The sequence below is a fragment of the Tripterygium wilfordii genome, chromosome 11 (genome assembly GCF_013401445.1).
Source record: "Tripterygium wilfordii isolate XIE 37 chromosome 11, ASM1340144v1, whole genome shotgun sequence".
Lineage (NCBI taxonomy): Eukaryota > Viridiplantae > Streptophyta > Magnoliopsida > Celastrales > Celastraceae > Tripterygium > Tripterygium wilfordii.
The window spans coordinates 778,242-795,728 of record NC_052242.1 but is presented as its reverse complement, the minus strand read 5'-3'; the positions used below and the strand labels follow the sequence as shown (position 1 = coordinate 795,728).

Below are 17,487 nucleotides of genomic sequence, written 5' to 3'. Positions count from 1 at the left end.
CAGAGCCAAGATATATGTATATATATATCATCTTGGAATATGTCGTATATTTGTTTTAGCAATTATATTTCATAGTATTTCGAATTGAAAAAGACAAATTTGGAGTACATCCAACCATAAGCATTTCATGCCGAAACTTCTCAAAAGACAAATTTGGAGTAATTCCTTGTTTACTTTAAACTTCTCAAAAGCATATCTCATGATGCTTAGGAATAATTCCCTGAAACATGTCACGTCATTGCATATTGATATATACAATGTCCAAACTTATATATTTTATTTAAATAAACGACAAAGAGAAACAATCAAGCAATTGAGATTGAAGTTTCAACTGGCATGGAAAATAACCCTTATTTGTTTTCTTCATATACCTCTAGCTGACCAGCTAGTAGTACAGTGAGACCTCCATATTAATCCAGATATAAAATAGAGTCCTCACATTCATTATTCTTCCTTACGAAACTTTATTGGCAATGTTTTTTTTCTATTTTTTATTATTAAAGATCAATTTTCATGAAGGATTCCTGTTGCCTGGACCTCCAAAGAAGAAGCCGCCATTGCCCAAGCCATCAATGTCAGCATGAGGTTGAATGGTGTAGTAATTGGGGTCGCTCACGAATCCTCTAACGCTATGGGGTGAAATCCAATGATGTCCAGTACCTGAAGTTTCAACTCCTAGGTGTTTGAAATAACTTGCTTTCCCATATCCCTGGTTCGCAAGGTGACCAGAACCCATTTCTGTTGATGTGAATCTGTTGTTCTGTTTGGTGTTGAACACCTCACCACCCCAGTCTACCCTGGTGCCTCTTGTTCTTAAGTGAGTAAACAACTCTTCTGGCCAATAACCTACCACTATATCATTATACTTCAACCACCACCTTCTTGATTGGGAATCCTGCAGGCAAAATTTACAATAAATTGTATTAGAGAGAGAGAGAGAGAGAGAGAGAGAGGTATCCAAATTTAATTACTAGCTAAACTTACCTTCCATATTGCGACAGAGATATCTTCTTGTTCACCGTCATATGTTGATGTTAACTCAAATGCACTTCCAAATTCTACATCATTACTTTGCATCACAAATCCATCACAATCCATATTGTAGCATGCCCTTGAATACGAATCATTCTATACATAAATTTGAATTAATATATATTCACATGAGATTTTCTAAATCGATTTGTATATATGGTGCTACATATACAATAACATCCAACAAAGTTTCACAAAGTAATTAGTATATTGAGAAAATAACAAAACTAAATTTGAGCTTAATTACCGTCCAGGAAATAAAAAATCTTGCTTTATCATCTTCTACGTCATCGTCCTCCGCAGTGTAATACCATGGAAAGACCTAACTCAAACACAAAAGTTTTAGAAATTCTCAAATACAACTTCTAATCATATAATATATAACTGAGCTTATATATGAAAAGAAATACTAACATGCCATCCAGCTTCAATAACATCAAATTCGTTATTTGCATTTTCTGCTTTGATTCGAATCTGGGCGCTACTATACTCTCTGCCTCTAGCTCCCATCTCGACCGATGGCTTCCATAAGTTTAAAATTGCTGCTCCCCCGTATATCCCTTCTGGTGCATCGTAAATAGCTACTGCAAACTATAACCATGACATAAAATGCATAAGTAAAGGTATAATATCTACCATGCACATATATATATCTTAACTTTTTTTTTGAAAATAAAAATATAAATGATTGAAAATACCGCATGCTCTCCAGTAAAACGAAGTTGACGATAGAAAGAGTGTTGTTTCCCTTCGAAATTAGATGTAGAATTTTCAGTTGTAGTAGTATTGGCAGATGTGATTCGTCGAATGGGAACAGTACCCTTGGGACAAATAGTCTCGTTTCCCGACCAAATTTGAGATGCTTTGTTAATCCTACCCTCTGACTGCTCTTTCTCTACTTTTGACAATTGTTTACGCATTCTCTATAATTAAGACAAACAAATACTGTTAATCCATATCTCTGGCTAGGCATGCAATGTAAAAAATCATTGTGAAAAAAGTACGACAAGAAGCTCATTAACATATGATTATTTCTGATATTATCTTTTTACCTGAATTTTGTGGCCTCTCAAAGCCGGTTGTTCTCTTTTATCAATACAATCAATAAGATCTCCATATGAACCCTGTAGATAAAATTAAATTACAAAAGTGACTTAAAATATTACTTAAAAAAATAATAATCAAGTGATGAAGGTGTCTTTAATTACCTTGATAGTTAATACAGCATGTTTGTTGATCTTTTTTGTTTTGACAGACGTTTCTTCAGAGTTTAGAGCTAGAGCAAGAGTAATTGCAAAAGGGAAGAACAACAGGAAGGAAAAAGCTAGGAACTTCATATTTCGCAAGGCTAAGAAATTATTTGATTAACAAATTAAGGTGAGTGTAATATATATATAGTAATTCAAAATCCATTGAAACTTCAGGGAAATTCATCAATATAAATGTGTAAATTTTAAAAATAATGAACAACATAAATTTAGAATATTATAATGGTTATATATATTTCATTACAATTCCTAGGTATGACAAAACAAAAAACCTCATTTGTTGGCGAACGCCTCTAAAGAATATTTTCATTATGCTTAAGAATCATTCTTCAAAAATATTTGTCGTCATAGCATGTATGAATAATAGTGATAAATGTGTTATTGCACATTTTTGTATTTCTCCTTTTTTAATAGTGAAACTCTTTTTTATAAAAACGAGATAACCATATATTTTTGGTTTCATTCTAAATCTTTAGATGCTTCAATCGCCCTACTATTCTTAAACATCTTAGTAAATTACGTCTTAATGTGTAAAGATCAACAGAGAGTTTTGATTTCGAATTAAAAGTTTTTCAAGTATGTTATTAAATCCAACATGATCTCGTTCATAATTCTCCTTATACTTTGGGAATAATTCTCCAGCATTGTTGAATATTGACATTTACAATGTTTACATCCAACATGATCTCGTTCTCGATTATCAAAAAAAATGAAGCATCCAACATCCAACCACAACTATTAAATTACAAGAAATGTAATACAGGAATAGTTAATAAGCAAACAACGCAGTACACATAATTAAATGACCTCTCTTGTAGTCACTGTAGCAGGTGGTTTATTGATATTTTTTACTGTTGCAACAGTTTCTTCATATCTTTTGTGTTATGTCATGCTGTCCATTTGTCTCTTCTGCAAATTTCCTGCTCGATCCTTGTTAGTCAAGGCCAAGGAGCAGTAATTGCACGCCTTGACATCTTCGTTCACAGATGATAATTAGGCTCAGCTCAAAATGGGAAAATGAGCGTGTGCTATGATTATGGTTGAGACAATTAAGGCAAGAAGCTTGTTTTTAGTAGTAAATGAAAGTATCTGGAATTATCTGTTTTATGGACAAGTCCGGGTGCTACTGTCATGCTCTGGCAAAACTGATTATGTTGTGTTATAGGGTAATCTGTCATCTGTGGAACCTTAATTCTGTTAAAATATCATTACTGCTATTGTTTAGAACTCCAGTTAAATTCTTACTATAGTTGTTCTTTGAGTTGTAGAATATACATAAACAAACAATCAAGGGATTAGAGACAAGCAGTTTATTCTTATACTTGTATTTCAAGGGTAAGATCATTTAATTAATCTCCTCTTATTTAGACAAAAAAAAAAAAAAAGAGTAAGTAAATGTTTATTGAACTCTCTCTAGTACACTCAATCAAATGCGTCAACGAGTGTGAGCTTCCGTAAACTTTATTCAGGTACGTACTCTGCTTTAATTTCCTTGTAGGTATAGGGAGGGTTGTCGAATTTCATTCAGTTGACCCTGCAAAAGATGTGCAAACTCGTGCTGTTTAGTTATGCATGTCAACCATTGCTGATTTGCTGATCTAGTGTAGTGAGTAAATATATCAGAAAAATAATATATAAGATGAGAGAATTACTTTGAGCAGTCAAGGGTGGGGCTAAGCTTGTAAGGACAAGTAGTCCCACATATGTCGGGGAGGGTGTTAACTCTGTCGTAGTTGAGTCCGGGGATCCTGGCGGCGCCTTCCTTGACACACTGGCATTTGGTCCTACGATCTTCTGCGGTCTTAGCGGCAGCATCCAGTGCTTTGATCCCCGAACAGCAAGCGTTTGGCACCACCCCTCCGAAGACTCCATACCCAATGCAAGGGGTCAGCCAGATTGTCACCTGCTCACATGTTATTGCCGATGCTGCATTCGCCTCAGGAACACCAACCAAGATGGACATTATAAGCACTGCTATGCATGAAACCCTAACAACTTGGAACTTAACCATATTGATTAAAGTTTTTTTTTTTCTTGTTTTTTTTTGACCTTCTGTTTTTGGTACTCTTCTGATTGAAATACAAAAGAAGCTAAGCTTTAAGCTTTTATATAGAGTGCCAAAGATGATAAGGGTGAAAGACTTTTCTAAGCAACATTGTCCATATACGATGATGAGAAAAATAAAAAATGGATTCTGAAACATCTTTGGAAAATTAGTTAAAAGTTACATCTGAGCCGATTTTGGGTTTGTTTTTCCTTATATGACAGCTGAGCTGATTGTGGAAGTTGAATTGTTGAAAGATTTGTTGGACTTGCACGGCCACGGATTAGAATTTCCGGGAAAGTACCATTTCTTTCAATACGATGTTCTTGCCAAGTGCTTCATTTTCATAAGTGATAATAGTGAGAATTAGATTAGTCGACCATTATCAAATCACTGTATCTGATGGAGTTTACGCTTCGTAACACAAAAAAACAAAAACAAAAAAAACAAACAAACAATAATTTCCTAAACAAGTCCAAGATGGCCGCTACTAACGAACAAACGAGATAACTTAAAGATTATTAGACACAAACTCCAACCCTAAAGATAACTTAAAGATTAGGAGACCCCAAGTGATTATTGCGAAAAATGTATTCAAGGTGGATGGATTTTCCCCTATGCTTCGTTAGTAGCGTTTTCTGTGGCATTAACAACACAAACCATGAGGACTCGATCCCACTTCACCCTGCAATTCAAATTCAATCAATCACATACAATTCAAGACAAATGAGATGAAGGGTTTATTACATGACAGTCAGGAAGCCCTCTGTTTTTGGCTTTTTTTTTTAAAACACTGCTTAAAACCAATTATCGAACTCTTTAGCCACTGACGTAGACCTCTGTTTTATTGAGTCCTATTGTTATTCAAATACCGATGGCAGAAAAGAAATTGAGGAAGAGACGCTCATGCAATTGCACAATAATTCTGGTGTAAACTTAATAAAAATTATTTATTTTAAAATTTTAATTTAAGGGTTAATATGTCATTCTATATAGCAGGTTATTTATGTAAACTATAAAAAAAAATTTAAAAATGATGTAGAGATAGTTTTTTAGTGGTGTGTAGATAAAATTTCTCAAAAAATTAACCGATTTATTGGCCAGAAGAAATATTATAACATACCCACGACCTGGACAAGCAAGCCCAAGGCCTTAAGACTCTCAACAGCAAACAACTAAGGTCCAAGACTCAATCCAACTCAGCGGCTCTTTATTACCCGAGAATAAAACAGGCTCATTGCTTCATTGGTCTCAGTGGGTCTTGCAGATCCAAAGGCTTGGCCCGACACTAAAGTCCACCATATTGACATTTAAACACACATGAGACTTAAACTTACAACCTCCCACTTGAGCTAAGAATTACCGTAGTCAAGTTCACCATCTCTGCCAACAATATGTTGTTCTAAAGTAGCGTTAATTGTCCAAAAAAAAAAACTCCGCAAAAGCATATCTCAATATGCTTGGGAATAATTCTCCGCCATTGTTGAATATTGACAAATACAATGTTTACATTGATAGTGTACTTCAAATAAGGGATAAAGAGAAACCATCCAATGGTTGAGATTGAAGGTTATAGTATTCAATTGCCATGGAAAAGCCACCATTGTTTATTTCAGACAAAGCAAAACAAAAAAAAAAGACAATACAAGTATTGTAGTCTCAGATACACAGTGAGACCTCCATATTAATCTGGATAAACATCAATTTCCATTAAGGATTGGTGTTGCCTGGACCTCCATAGTAGAAGCCGCCATTGCCCAAGCCATCAATGTCATCTTCAGAACGTATGGTGTAGTAGTTGTGGTCACTTACTTCTCCTCTAAGGCTTTGGGGTGAAATCCACTGATGTCCGGTACCTGAAGTTTCAACTAAGAGTTGTTTGAAATAACCTGCTTTTCCATATCCCTCGGCTGCATCGTGGCCAGAACCCATTTGTGTTGATGTGAATCTATTGTTGTGTTTGGTGTTGAACACCTCACCACCCCATTCCCCCTCGGTTCCTCTTGTTCTCAAGTGAGTAAACAACTCTTCTGGCCAATGACCCACTATTATGTTATTGTACATCAGCTTCCATCGTCTTAACTGGGCATCCTGGTGAAATTATAGTAAAACGTTTAATATTGTGTTCAATAGAGCGAGTGTGTGATATGATGTGGCACCCCTCTCAAACCATTAAATGAGAATTATATGAAAATTGTAGCCCTTGGACCGTAAAAGAGAGACTTATCGAAATTTAACTACTAATTACCTTCCATATTGCGAGAACGATATCTACTTGTCCACCGTCATACAACGATGTTGGCTCAAATGGACTTCCCAGTTCTACCCCATTATTTTCCATCACAAATCCACCACAATCCAAATTGTAGCATGCACTTGCATACGAATTATTCTATATAACAAACTTTAATCAATATTCAGACTTGAGATTTTCTAAATTGCAAAATTGCATAAGTCAGTAAATTTAGAAGAAGAAGAAAAAAAAAAACACAACTAAATTTTGAGCTTACAGTCCAGGAAATAAAAAGTCTTGCTTTATAAGGTTCTCCGTTTTCGCCCTGCATACTATAATACCATGGATAGACCTAACTCAATCACGAAAATTTTAGAAGTTATCAATTACAACTTCTAATAATATAATAACGGCTTAGTTTATATAATGATGAAAATAAATACTAACATGCCATCCAGCTTCAATGACATTAAAATCGTCATCCGTTCCTGCTCGGATTCGAATCTGAGCGGAACTATACTCTCTACTTATGGTCCCCCTCTCGACCGTTGGCTGCCACACGTTCATAGTTGCTGCTATCCCATATAACCCTTCTAGTGCGTCATAAGTAACTACCGCATACTATTTATAACCATACATGTAAAATAATTATTAAATAAAAAATATATATATGTAAAATGCATAAAGTAATAGTATAATGTAGCAGATAGAAAATAACCTTTTTGAAAAAAAAAATAAAAATGATTCAAAATACCTCATGCTCCCCGGTAAAACGAAGTTGACGGTAGAAAGAGCGTTGTTTCCCTTCGAAATTAGATGTAGAAAGAGTACTTGCCAAAAGGAAAAATGACATAAAGGAAAAAACTAATAACTCCATAACTCACAAGGCTGAGAAATTGTTGGAGAAATTGTTTGATTAACAAGTTAAGATGAGTGCAATATATATAGTAGTTTTTAAACCTAGCGAAACTTCAGACAACACTTTGTAGAGCATGACATTGTTGATGCAAACAACCTCTGAAGGATATTCTCATTATGCTTAAGAATCATTCTTCAAAAACATGTGTCTTCATAGCATATACATTTTATATATGTGCATGCAAATTGTCTATATTAATAAATCGTGATCACAAGTTTACAAATTATAATTATTTAATTACAGTATTAAACTAGCTAGAGACAGCACTAGAAAACATATATTGTTATTGCACATTTTTATTTCTCTTTTTCTATTAGTGAAACTATTTTTTAAGACAGCGAGATAACCAGTGGGGGACCTATATTCAATTGAGTGGAGCCACTTGTCCCCATTGAACTTTTTAAAAACCCACCAATGTAAATACAAGAAGATAGATATATATGCCTCCAATGAATTTCAACTTTGCCCCCACCAAAATTTTTAAAATTACAACTAAGAGTTAAAAAAAGTTAAAACTCTCTCTTATCTCTCTCATGATTGGTACTCTTCTATTTTATATCTAGTTTTTATATTTGTATGTAAAATAGAGACTCTGTCATTGCATTGGAATCTCTAATAAATCTGTATATTGGACTCAATTTCTTTTTTTTTTTTTGATAGGGTATATATATAGGCTTAGGTACAAGGGCCCCAAATCAAAATACTTCATACCCCTAATCCATCCAGTCCAACTATCCAAGTCTAAGCCCTTAGCCCTCCCCTTGTTTAGTCGTTTGGCGTTTGCAGTAGCCAACAACAGTCGACTGAGAGGCCAGGGCTTGACTTACAGATTTAGATACGCGATTTGGAATTTTCGATTGAGAGTGCAAACAAAGAAGCATCTCTCTTTTCTTTGATGTATCGAATTTTGAAGAAAGTATTGGTTTTACCTATAGCATGATAAGTGTTGAAATACTTTTTCGGTAATGAAAATTATCGAGACGAATTTGTTACTCGCAAGTACGTAGCATTAGAAATTATCTTTGTGCCATGAAAATAACCCCAAAAAATTTTGAGGGCGCTGCCTCTGAACCCCCGTTGCTTAGTTATGTCTTCAATGAGTTTGAATCCTGAGTTCGCTAATGGAGATAACTATATATTTTTGGCTTCATCGTAAATCTTCGGATGGTTGGATCGCCCTACGATTCTCAAACATCTTAGTAAACTAAGTCTTAATGTTTATAGGATTATGGGGAGTTTTGATTTCATTTGAGAGAATAATTTTGATATGGAATTAAAGGTTTTTTAAGTGATAAAGTCTTGAAATATAAAAATTTTAACCATTTAATTAATACAAACTGTAGGAGAAAATCTTCAAGTTCTGCCTGGTTTTCACAAATGCATGGAAGCCCATCAAATGATATATATATATATATATATATCAAAGCATAATAATGGGCCTATTGGCCTTTTTAGCCCGCAAAAGATATAATATCAATTCAACGTTAATATCGTTTCCAGTTGTTAATGATCATAAGTTTAATAGCATTAATTAGTAGCCCTTCTATATGTGAGACTAAAATGGATCACAGCCCATAGACAAGTAATGGGCTGAATGGGCTCATGTCAGAGTCCATCAAACTATCGCTTGATTCGATATGTTATTAAACATCTGGCCCAAAGACAAGTAATGGAAAATGTAAAACGTAACGTTAATAATCAAACAAATAATATCTAAGACTTGTAAAAATATCTCACTTTTAGTAAAACCCAAGCAATGTGATTTATAATGAAAGTCTCATTCTCTCCATCAAAAAGACTTCTTTTTTCTTGTGTTTAAGTACCATTAAGTGTGACGGTTCAGAAAAAACAAAGCGTTGAAGATCTGATGTATCCACGAGAACCGATAAATCCAAATCAGACAATATTGTTGATATGAATGGATCGGGATTTCTAATAAATAAGAGAAACTGGATTATTGCTAGTCTAATCCAGTTATGGTTTGGAACAAACCCCAAACCAATCAGCATAATTCCACGTCATTGCACATTGATATATACAATGTAGAATGTCTAAATTTACATTTTATTTCAAATGAGCGACAAAGAGAAATAATCCAACGGTTGAGATTGAATTTTATGGTGTTCAACCGGCATGGAAAATCTTTACTTGTTTATTTCAACGGTTGAGATTGAACTTATATTTTACTTGTGTATTTTTAGCATGTATTTTTGGGTAATATCTAGACAAGTTGTCAATGATCATAACTTCATAAGTCCAATTGCATTAGTAGCCCAGCCCTTCTATATGTGAAACGTAAATGGATCACAGCCCAGAGACAAGTAATGGGCTTAATGGGCTCATGCCAGAGTCCATCAAACTATCGTCTGATTCTAAATTAAATCTATGGCCTAGACACAAGTAATGGGCCCAATGGCCTCATATCTGAGCGCATACCACTGTGCCAGTGAAGAAAGGAGTTAGATAAGTTATTAGGATCCGAGTAGAACAAGGGAGAGCTTCGGCGCTTTTATGAAGCATATCGAAAATATGGAAAAGACTGGGAAAATGTATTGTTATCTGCGTTAATCGCTCAATCTTTTAGTAAACTCAAGCAATGTGGTTTATAAGGAAAGTATCACTCCCTCTCCATCAATAAAACCTTTTCTTTGGGTCTAAATAATATTAAGTGAGACGGTTTAGAAAGAATAAAGCACTGCAAATGAACTAGTAAATCCAAAACGATAATATTGTTGATGTGAATGGGTCGGGATTTCTAACAAATACAGTTGAGTATATTGGTATCAGGCCCAATGAGAGAAACTGGATTATTGCTAGTCAAGTCCGGTCATGGTTCCAGACAAAAAAAAAGAGTCCAGTTATGGTTTGAAATAAACCCCAAACCAGTTAGTATATATATAATATCCACGTCATTGCATATTGATATATACAATGTAGAATGTCTAAATTTATATTTTATTTCAAATAAGCGACGAAAGAGATTTAATCCAACGGTTGAGATTGAAATTTATGGTGTTCAACCGGCATGGAAAATCCTTACTCGTTTATTTCAAACAAAAATAAAAGAAAAAGACAACACAAGTATTGTAGTCTCAGATAGTATGCTAGTAGTACAGCAAAACCTCCATATTAATCCGGATAAAACAAAGTGCCCACACTCATTTGTTTCCCATGGAACTTTATTGGAAACGTTTTTTTAATTATTATTATTTAAACATCAATTTTCACGAAGGATTAGTTGGTGTTGCCTGGACCTCCATAAAAGAATCCGTCATCGCCAGAGCCATCAATGTCAGCGTCTGCAAAGATGGTGTAGTAGTCGGAGCTACTCACTTCCCCTCTAACTGTTGGGGGTGAAATCCAGTTATGTCCACTACTACTTGAAGTTTTAACTCTTTGGTTCTTGAAATAACTTGCTTTTCCATATCCCTCTTCTGCAGAACGGCCGGAACCCATTTGTGTTGATGTGAATATGTTGTTGTGTTTGTTGTTGAACACCTCACCACCCCATTCCACCTCGGTGCCATGTGTTCTCAAGTGAGTAAACAAATGTTCTGGCCAATAACCCACCATTATATCATTATACTTCAATCGCCATCGTCCTAACTGGATATCCTGACCAAATTATGACAAACCCTTTAATATTGTTTGAGTGAGAGAGAGAGACAGAGAGAGACCTATCCAAATTTAACGACTAACTACCTTCCATATTTCAACAACGATCTCTTTTTGTTCACCGTTATATGATGATGTTGGCTCAAGTGCACGTCCCAATACATCATTTCTTTCCATCACAAATCCACCACAATCCATATTGTAGCATGCTCTTTGATACGAATCATTCTATACATAAGACTGAATTAATATTCACATGAAATTTTCTAAATTGGTTGTATATATCGTACCATACATATGCAACAAAATTGTGTCAGTTAGTAAATTCAGACTTCAAAGGGGAAAAAAAAAACACTAAATTTGATCTTACGGTCCAAGAAATAAAGAATCTTGTTTTATCATCTTCTTCGTTACCGCGCCGATGTGCACGATGGTACCATGGGTAGACCTAACTCAAACACACAAATTTTAGAAATTCTCAATTACAACTTCCAATAATATCATAATGACTTAACTTATATGATGATGAAAAGAACGACTAACATGCCATCCAGCTTCAATAACATCAAAAGCATTAGCTGTTCCTGATTTGATTTTAATCTGAGTGGCACTATACTCTCTGATTCCGACCCCCGTCTTGACCGATGGATTCCACAGGTTTAGAGTTGCCTTTGCCCCATATATCCCTCCCGATTCCGAGGCATCATAAATAACTCCCGCGAACTTATAATCATTTATGTAAAATAATTATCAAATAAAAAAATATATATGTAAAATGCATAAACTAAAAGTATAACATAGCAGATAGAAATTAATTTTTTTTTGAAAGAAAAAATAAATGATTCAAAATACCTCATGCTCTCCGGGAAAATTAAGTTGACGATAGAAAGAGTGTTTTTTCCGTTGGGAATTAGTTGCAGAAAGAGTACTTGCCCAAAGGAGAAACAATAGAAAGAAAAAAACTAAGAACTTCATAACTTGCAAGGCTAAGAAATTATTTGATTAACAAGATAAGGTTAGTGCAATATATATAGTAGTCCAGGGAGTATTGTATCGATATAAATGAGACAATTTTGGAAAAAAAAATAAAGAACAATAAAAATTCCGAATTAGAATAATTATACATAGTTCATTACGCTTCAGAGCCAAAGCCTCTAGTAAGTATATAGTAAGTCACAGAGAAGACCCGTATGACTTTTCAATTTAGACCCTCCTTTGCAAAATATCATGCTCAAATGGTTAAAACAAGAAATGTGACAATTATTACTTATCATATTTTACAAACTTTTTACTTTTTAGTGTTATTTTTCGTACTTATGAAGGTATAATTAGTAGATAACAAAAAAAAAAATTCCTGTGAGCGTTGCCCCCAAATCTGCGCTTAGCTTTGTCCATCTTGAAATAAACTCGTGTCTGCCCCTGGCAGTTGGCGACCTCTCATATTATGTCTTGTTTCACCCCTATTATGATTAATACTATGTATTACAATATTACTTAGAAAACAAAACTCATTGATGAATTTAAAATTAAATAGTAAAAATACATTTATGACATTGTAGATTATGTCATTGATGAATGATGATGCAAACGCCTCTAAATGATATTCTCATTGTGCTTTCAGAATCATTCTTCAAAAATATGAGTCATCATAGCATATATTTTTGCATATGTGCTGGTAAATTGTCTATATTAATTAGTGTTAGGATCCGTTTGATGCACGAATAATAAAAAAATATTTACAATTTCACTATAATTATTGTTCATAGAAGAATCAACACAAATTAAGTTTCAGAAAAGTATATACATAATTATGTTTGTCATATAATATGATCTGGAAAGACATAGTTAAATACGAATTGGGTCTTGTGTTCTCCCCTGACAACTGACGACCCCTCATGTTATGTCTTGTTTCACCCATATTACGATTAATCCTAGGTATTAGGATTACATTACGCAGAAGACAAAACTCATTGATGACTTAAAAAATAAATAGTAAAAACACATTTATGGCATTGTAGAGCATGTCATTGACGATGCAAACGCCTCTAAATGATATTCTCATTGTGCTTCAGAATCATTCTTCAAAAATATGAGTCATCATAGCATATATTTTTGCATATGTGCTGGCAAATTGTCTATATTAATTAGTGTTAGGATCCGTTTGATGCACGAATAATAAAAAAATATTTACAATTTCACTATAATTATTGTTCATAGAAGAATCAACACAAATTAAATTTCAGAAAAGTATATACATAATTATGTTTGTCATATAATATGATCTGGAAAGACATAGTTAAATACGAATTGGGTCTTGTGTCCGCCCCTGACAGCTGGCAACCCCTCATATTATATCTTGTTTTGCCCATATTATGATTAATCCTAGGTATTACATTACTCAAAAGACAAAACTCATTATTGATGATTTTAAAAATAAACAGTAAAAACACATTTATGGCATTGTAGAGCATGTCATTGACGATGCAAACGCCTCTAAATGATATTCTCATTGTGCTTCAGAGTCATTCTTATGAGTCATCATAGCATATATTTCTGTGTATGTGCTGGTAATTTGTCTATATTAACTAGTGTTAGGATCCATTTGATGCAAGAGTAATAAATTTTTTTGTTATATATACATGTGTCTTCATAGCATATATTTTATATATAGGGTTAATTATACTTTATGGCACCAAAAAGTAGGAGTTGTTACACTTTAGTCACCCAAAGAAATGTTGTTACAATGTCATAATCCAATGTTTAAAAATAAGACAAAACACTCATTCGAGCATATTTCAAACAATGCCGGTCAAAAATCTTATTTATATGGCATTTAATCATTAAAATAATAATAAAAAAGTGAGATGTCATAAAAAAAAATTATAAAATAAAAATGACATATAAAATCCAACGGTTGAGATTGAAGTTTATTGTGTTCAACCGGCATGGAAAATCCTTACTTGTTTATTTCAAACAAAAATAAAAGCAAAAAACAACACAAGCATTGTAGTCTCAGATACTATGCTAGTAGTACAACGAGACCTCCATATTAATCCGGATAAAACAAAGTGCCCACACTCATTTATTTCCCATGGAACTTTATTGAAAATATTTTTTTTTTATTATTTAAACATCAATTTTCACTAAGGATGGTTGTTTCCTGGACCTCCATAGAAGAATCCGTCATCGCCAGAGCCATCAATGTTGGCTTCTTCATGAAAGGTGTAGTAGCGGGGGTCACTCACTTTTTGTTCAAGTGTTGGGGGTGGAATCCAATTATGTCCACTACTTAAAGTTTTAACTCTTAGTTTTTTGAAATAACCTGCTTTTCTATATCCCTCTTCTGCAAAGCGGCCAGAACCCATTTTTGTTGATGTGAATATGTTGTTGTGGTTGGTGTTGAACACCTCACCACCCCATTCCACCTCGGTGCCTCTTATTTTCAAGTGAGTAAACAAATCTTCTGGCCAATAACCCACCATTATATCATTATACTTCAACTGCCATCGTCTTGACTCGATATCCTGACGAAATTATAATAAACCCTTTAATTAATGTTGTATGAGGGAGTGAGTGAGAAAGAGAGAGACTTATCCAAATTAATTAACTCCTAACTTAGCTACCTTCCATATTTCAACAACGATATCTTTTTGTTCACCGTTATATGATGATATTGGCTCAAGTACACTTCCCAATACATCATTATTTTCTATCACAAACCCACCACAATCCATATTATAGCATGACCTTCGATACGAATCATTCTGTACATAAAGATTGAATTAATATTCACATGAAATTTTCTAAATTTGTTGTATATATCGTGCTACATATACAACAAAATTGCATAAGTTAGTAAATTGAGAGAAAAACAACTAAATTTGATCTTACGGTCCAAGAAATAAAAAATCTTGTTTTATAAACTTCTTCGTCAGCACCCAGTCGTGCACTATGAAACCATGGGTAGACCTAACTCAAACACACAATTATTATAAATTCTCAATTACAACTTCTGATAATATAATAATGACTTGATTTATATAATGATGAAGAGAAAGACTAACATGCCATCCAGCTTCAATGACATCAAAATCGTCATAAATTCTTGATTTGATTCGAATCAGAGCGGCACTATACTCTCTACCGCTGATCCCCCTCTCGACCACTGGATCCCACAAATTTATAGTCGCTGCTACCCCGTATATCCCTTCTACGGCGTTATAAGTAACTTTTACGAACTATAATCATGCATGTAAAATAATTATCAAATAGAACAACATATATGTAAAATGCATAAAGTAAAAGTATAATGTAAGAGAAAGATAGGGTTAATGCTAAACATTTCATCACCAAAAGATAGGCCGTTTTCTAATTTGCACACTGACAGTCAAAATGTGTCATCTTGGTAACTTGAAGTTCAAAATTGTGTCAAGTAAGTAATTCAAACAGAATTTCACTATTTTAGACAGTCAACTCGCCTATCTGACAAGTTGATCGTTAAATAGTGGTCTCATTTTTTATGACATGGCAAATGACATTTTATATATGGCGAACAGAAGTTATGTGAAATAACTCATAGCTAGTCTACCCCAAAATTCTCAAATTCATTCAATTATTCAAACACAAATCTCATTCTCAAACCCTAGAACACAATTCCTCTCTAGTTCATCACCTGTACTGAAATCCAAGAACATAATTTCTCCCTAGTTCATCTCCGTTACCAAATTGACACGTTTTGACTATCAATGTGCAAATTGAAACACGACATATCTTTTGGTGATGAAATGTTGTCTTAACTCCAGATAGATATTAAGAATTTGTTTGGAAATAATTTTCTGAGACTGTTTCTTAAATTGATTTTAGAGTTCAGATTTTGAAAATGAAATGGGTTAAGAAATTCATTTGGTTTATGTTCTTTAATATGGTTTTTTGAGGTCTAAGATCGACGACTCTTCGGAGGTCCGATATTGACAAAGGTCTAAGATCATCGACAAACCCCCGATCTTCGTCGCCATTGCAAACCCACCAGCAATTCAACAAACCAGATCTTCATCGCCATCCAAGAACAGAAGGGAGAAGGGGATCAAATCGAAAGGGAGAAGGGGATCAGATCAGATGGGAGAAGGGGAAATCGGAAGGGAGAAGGAGAAATCGGAAGGGAGAAGGGAGAAGAGAGATAGGGTTGAGGTCGATTTGCACAAAATAGGGTTACTCATATTTACAAATTTACCTCTGGTCTCTCTCAAAAATTTTACAAAACACCGGCCATGTTATAGTTTTGGTTTTTAAAAACATTAACTTTTTTGAAAAAAAAAATGGTTCAAAATACCTCATGCCTTGTGGTAGAACGAAGTTGACGATAGAAAGAGTGTTGCTTCCCTTCGAAATTAGATGTAGAAATAGCACTTATCAAAAGGAAAAACAACATAAAGGAAGCAATTAAGAACTTCATAACTCGTAAGGCTAAGAAATTATTTGATTATCAAATTAGGTGGGTGTAATATATATATATATATATATATATATATATATATAGTAGTTAAAAAAATTCGGGGATTGTATCAATATAGATGAGACAATTGCGAAAAAAAAAAATGAACAAGAAAATCTGAGGATATTAGAAACAAAAACAAAAGAACAAAACTCATTCACTTAAAGATAAAAGAATGAGATAACTGTGAAAAAAAATTAATGAACAAGAAAATTTTAGATATTCGAATAATGAACAAGAAAAATCTAGAATATATTTTTGGCTTCATAGTAAATCTTCAAATGCTTGATCGCCCTATTATTCTCTAACATCTTAGTAAATTACGTCGGGAAATTTTGATTTTATTTGAGAGACGAATTTTAATTTGGAATTAAAGGTTTTTAAGTTAATGAGAATGATAATTTTAACCGTTTAATAAAAACTTTCTTACTCTTTTAGGTTTTGGCTGGACTGGTTTCAATTACTTTCTATAAAGAAGTCCTACATCGGTTGTTGATGTGTGGACATTCTCCTTTTTAAGGACTAAGCTCACCCCTTAATATCAATTAGGCTTTTTTCCTAATTAAGTGAGTTGGGCTTTGGTCCATTTGTTAGCTAGGGAAAAACAAAATCGTGCGTGCCCGATGTATCCACTTGAACAGGACAACCCATTGAGGACCCGATGTATCCAAGAAACCGGATAGCCCAAAACGGATAATATAATTGGTTATATAGGGGGTGTTGGATTTATAACACTTTAAGAGCATCTTAAGTTAGTTGCTTTAGCTATTAATTAATTTTCAGTATTTTACCGTGAAATACATGCAAGCCCAGCAAATGATATATATCAAAGCATAATAATGGGCCTGTAGGCCTTTTTAGCCACAAATGATATATATTACATTT

General features: G+C 33.9%; 5 protein-coding genes across 5 annotated transcripts; all 5 read right to left on the bottom strand.

Moving 5' to 3' along the window:
• Positions 1-160: 160 nt before the first annotated feature.
• Positions 161-2,370, bottom strand: LOC120009955. Its single transcript, XM_038860692.1, has 7 exons — positions 2,241-2,370; positions 2,085-2,156; positions 1,731-1,955; positions 1,447-1,623; positions 1,280-1,354; positions 985-1,128; positions 161-895 (listed from the first exon to the last, which is right to left on the bottom strand). The coding sequence occupies exons 1-7, from the start codon at positions 2,367-2,369 to the stop codon at positions 512-514; spliced, it is 1,206 nt and encodes a 401-aa protein (XP_038716620.1). The 5' UTR covers position 2,370; the 3' UTR covers positions 161-511.
• Positions 2,371-3,595: 1,225 nt separating this feature from the next.
• LOC120009834 (non-specific lipid-transfer protein 1-like) lies at positions 3,596-4,389 on the bottom strand. The gene is made up of 2 exons (XM_038860547.1): positions 3,953-4,389; positions 3,596-3,834 (listed from the first exon to the last, which is right to left on the bottom strand). Exons 1-2 carry the CDS (start codon positions 4,309-4,311, stop codon positions 3,825-3,827), a joined length of 369 nt encoding a protein of 122 aa, XP_038716475.1. The 5' UTR covers positions 4,312-4,389; the 3' UTR covers positions 3,596-3,824.
• A 1,428-nt stretch (positions 4,390-5,817) lies between these two features.
• Positions 5,818-7,473, bottom strand: LOC120009810. Its single transcript, XM_038860521.1, has 5 exons — positions 7,332-7,473; positions 7,025-7,198; positions 6,855-6,929; positions 6,593-6,736; positions 5,818-6,435 (listed from the first exon to the last, which is right to left on the bottom strand). The coding sequence occupies exons 1-5, from the start codon at positions 7,452-7,454 to the stop codon at positions 6,055-6,057; spliced, it is 897 nt and encodes a 298-aa protein (XP_038716449.1). The 5' UTR covers positions 7,455-7,473; the 3' UTR covers positions 5,818-6,054.
• Positions 7,474-10,730: 3,257 nt separating this feature from the next.
• On the bottom strand, positions 10,731-13,621 carry LOC120009495. Its single transcript, XM_038860113.1, has 6 exons — positions 13,416-13,621; positions 11,964-12,039; positions 11,655-11,834; positions 11,482-11,559; positions 11,199-11,339; positions 10,731-11,111 (listed from the first exon to the last, which is right to left on the bottom strand). Exons 1-6 carry the CDS (start codon positions 13,619-13,621, stop codon positions 10,731-10,733), a joined length of 1,062 nt encoding a protein of 353 aa, XP_038716041.1.
• A 633-nt stretch (positions 13,622-14,254) lies between these two features.
• Positions 14,255-16,170, bottom strand: LOC120009494. Its single transcript, XM_038860112.1, has 5 exons — positions 16,108-16,170; positions 15,176-15,349; positions 15,003-15,080; positions 14,735-14,875; positions 14,255-14,635 (listed from the first exon to the last, which is right to left on the bottom strand). The coding sequence occupies exons 1-5, from the start codon at positions 16,168-16,170 to the stop codon at positions 14,255-14,257; spliced, it is 837 nt and encodes a 278-aa protein (XP_038716040.1).
• Positions 16,171-17,487: the final 1,317 nt, after the last annotated feature.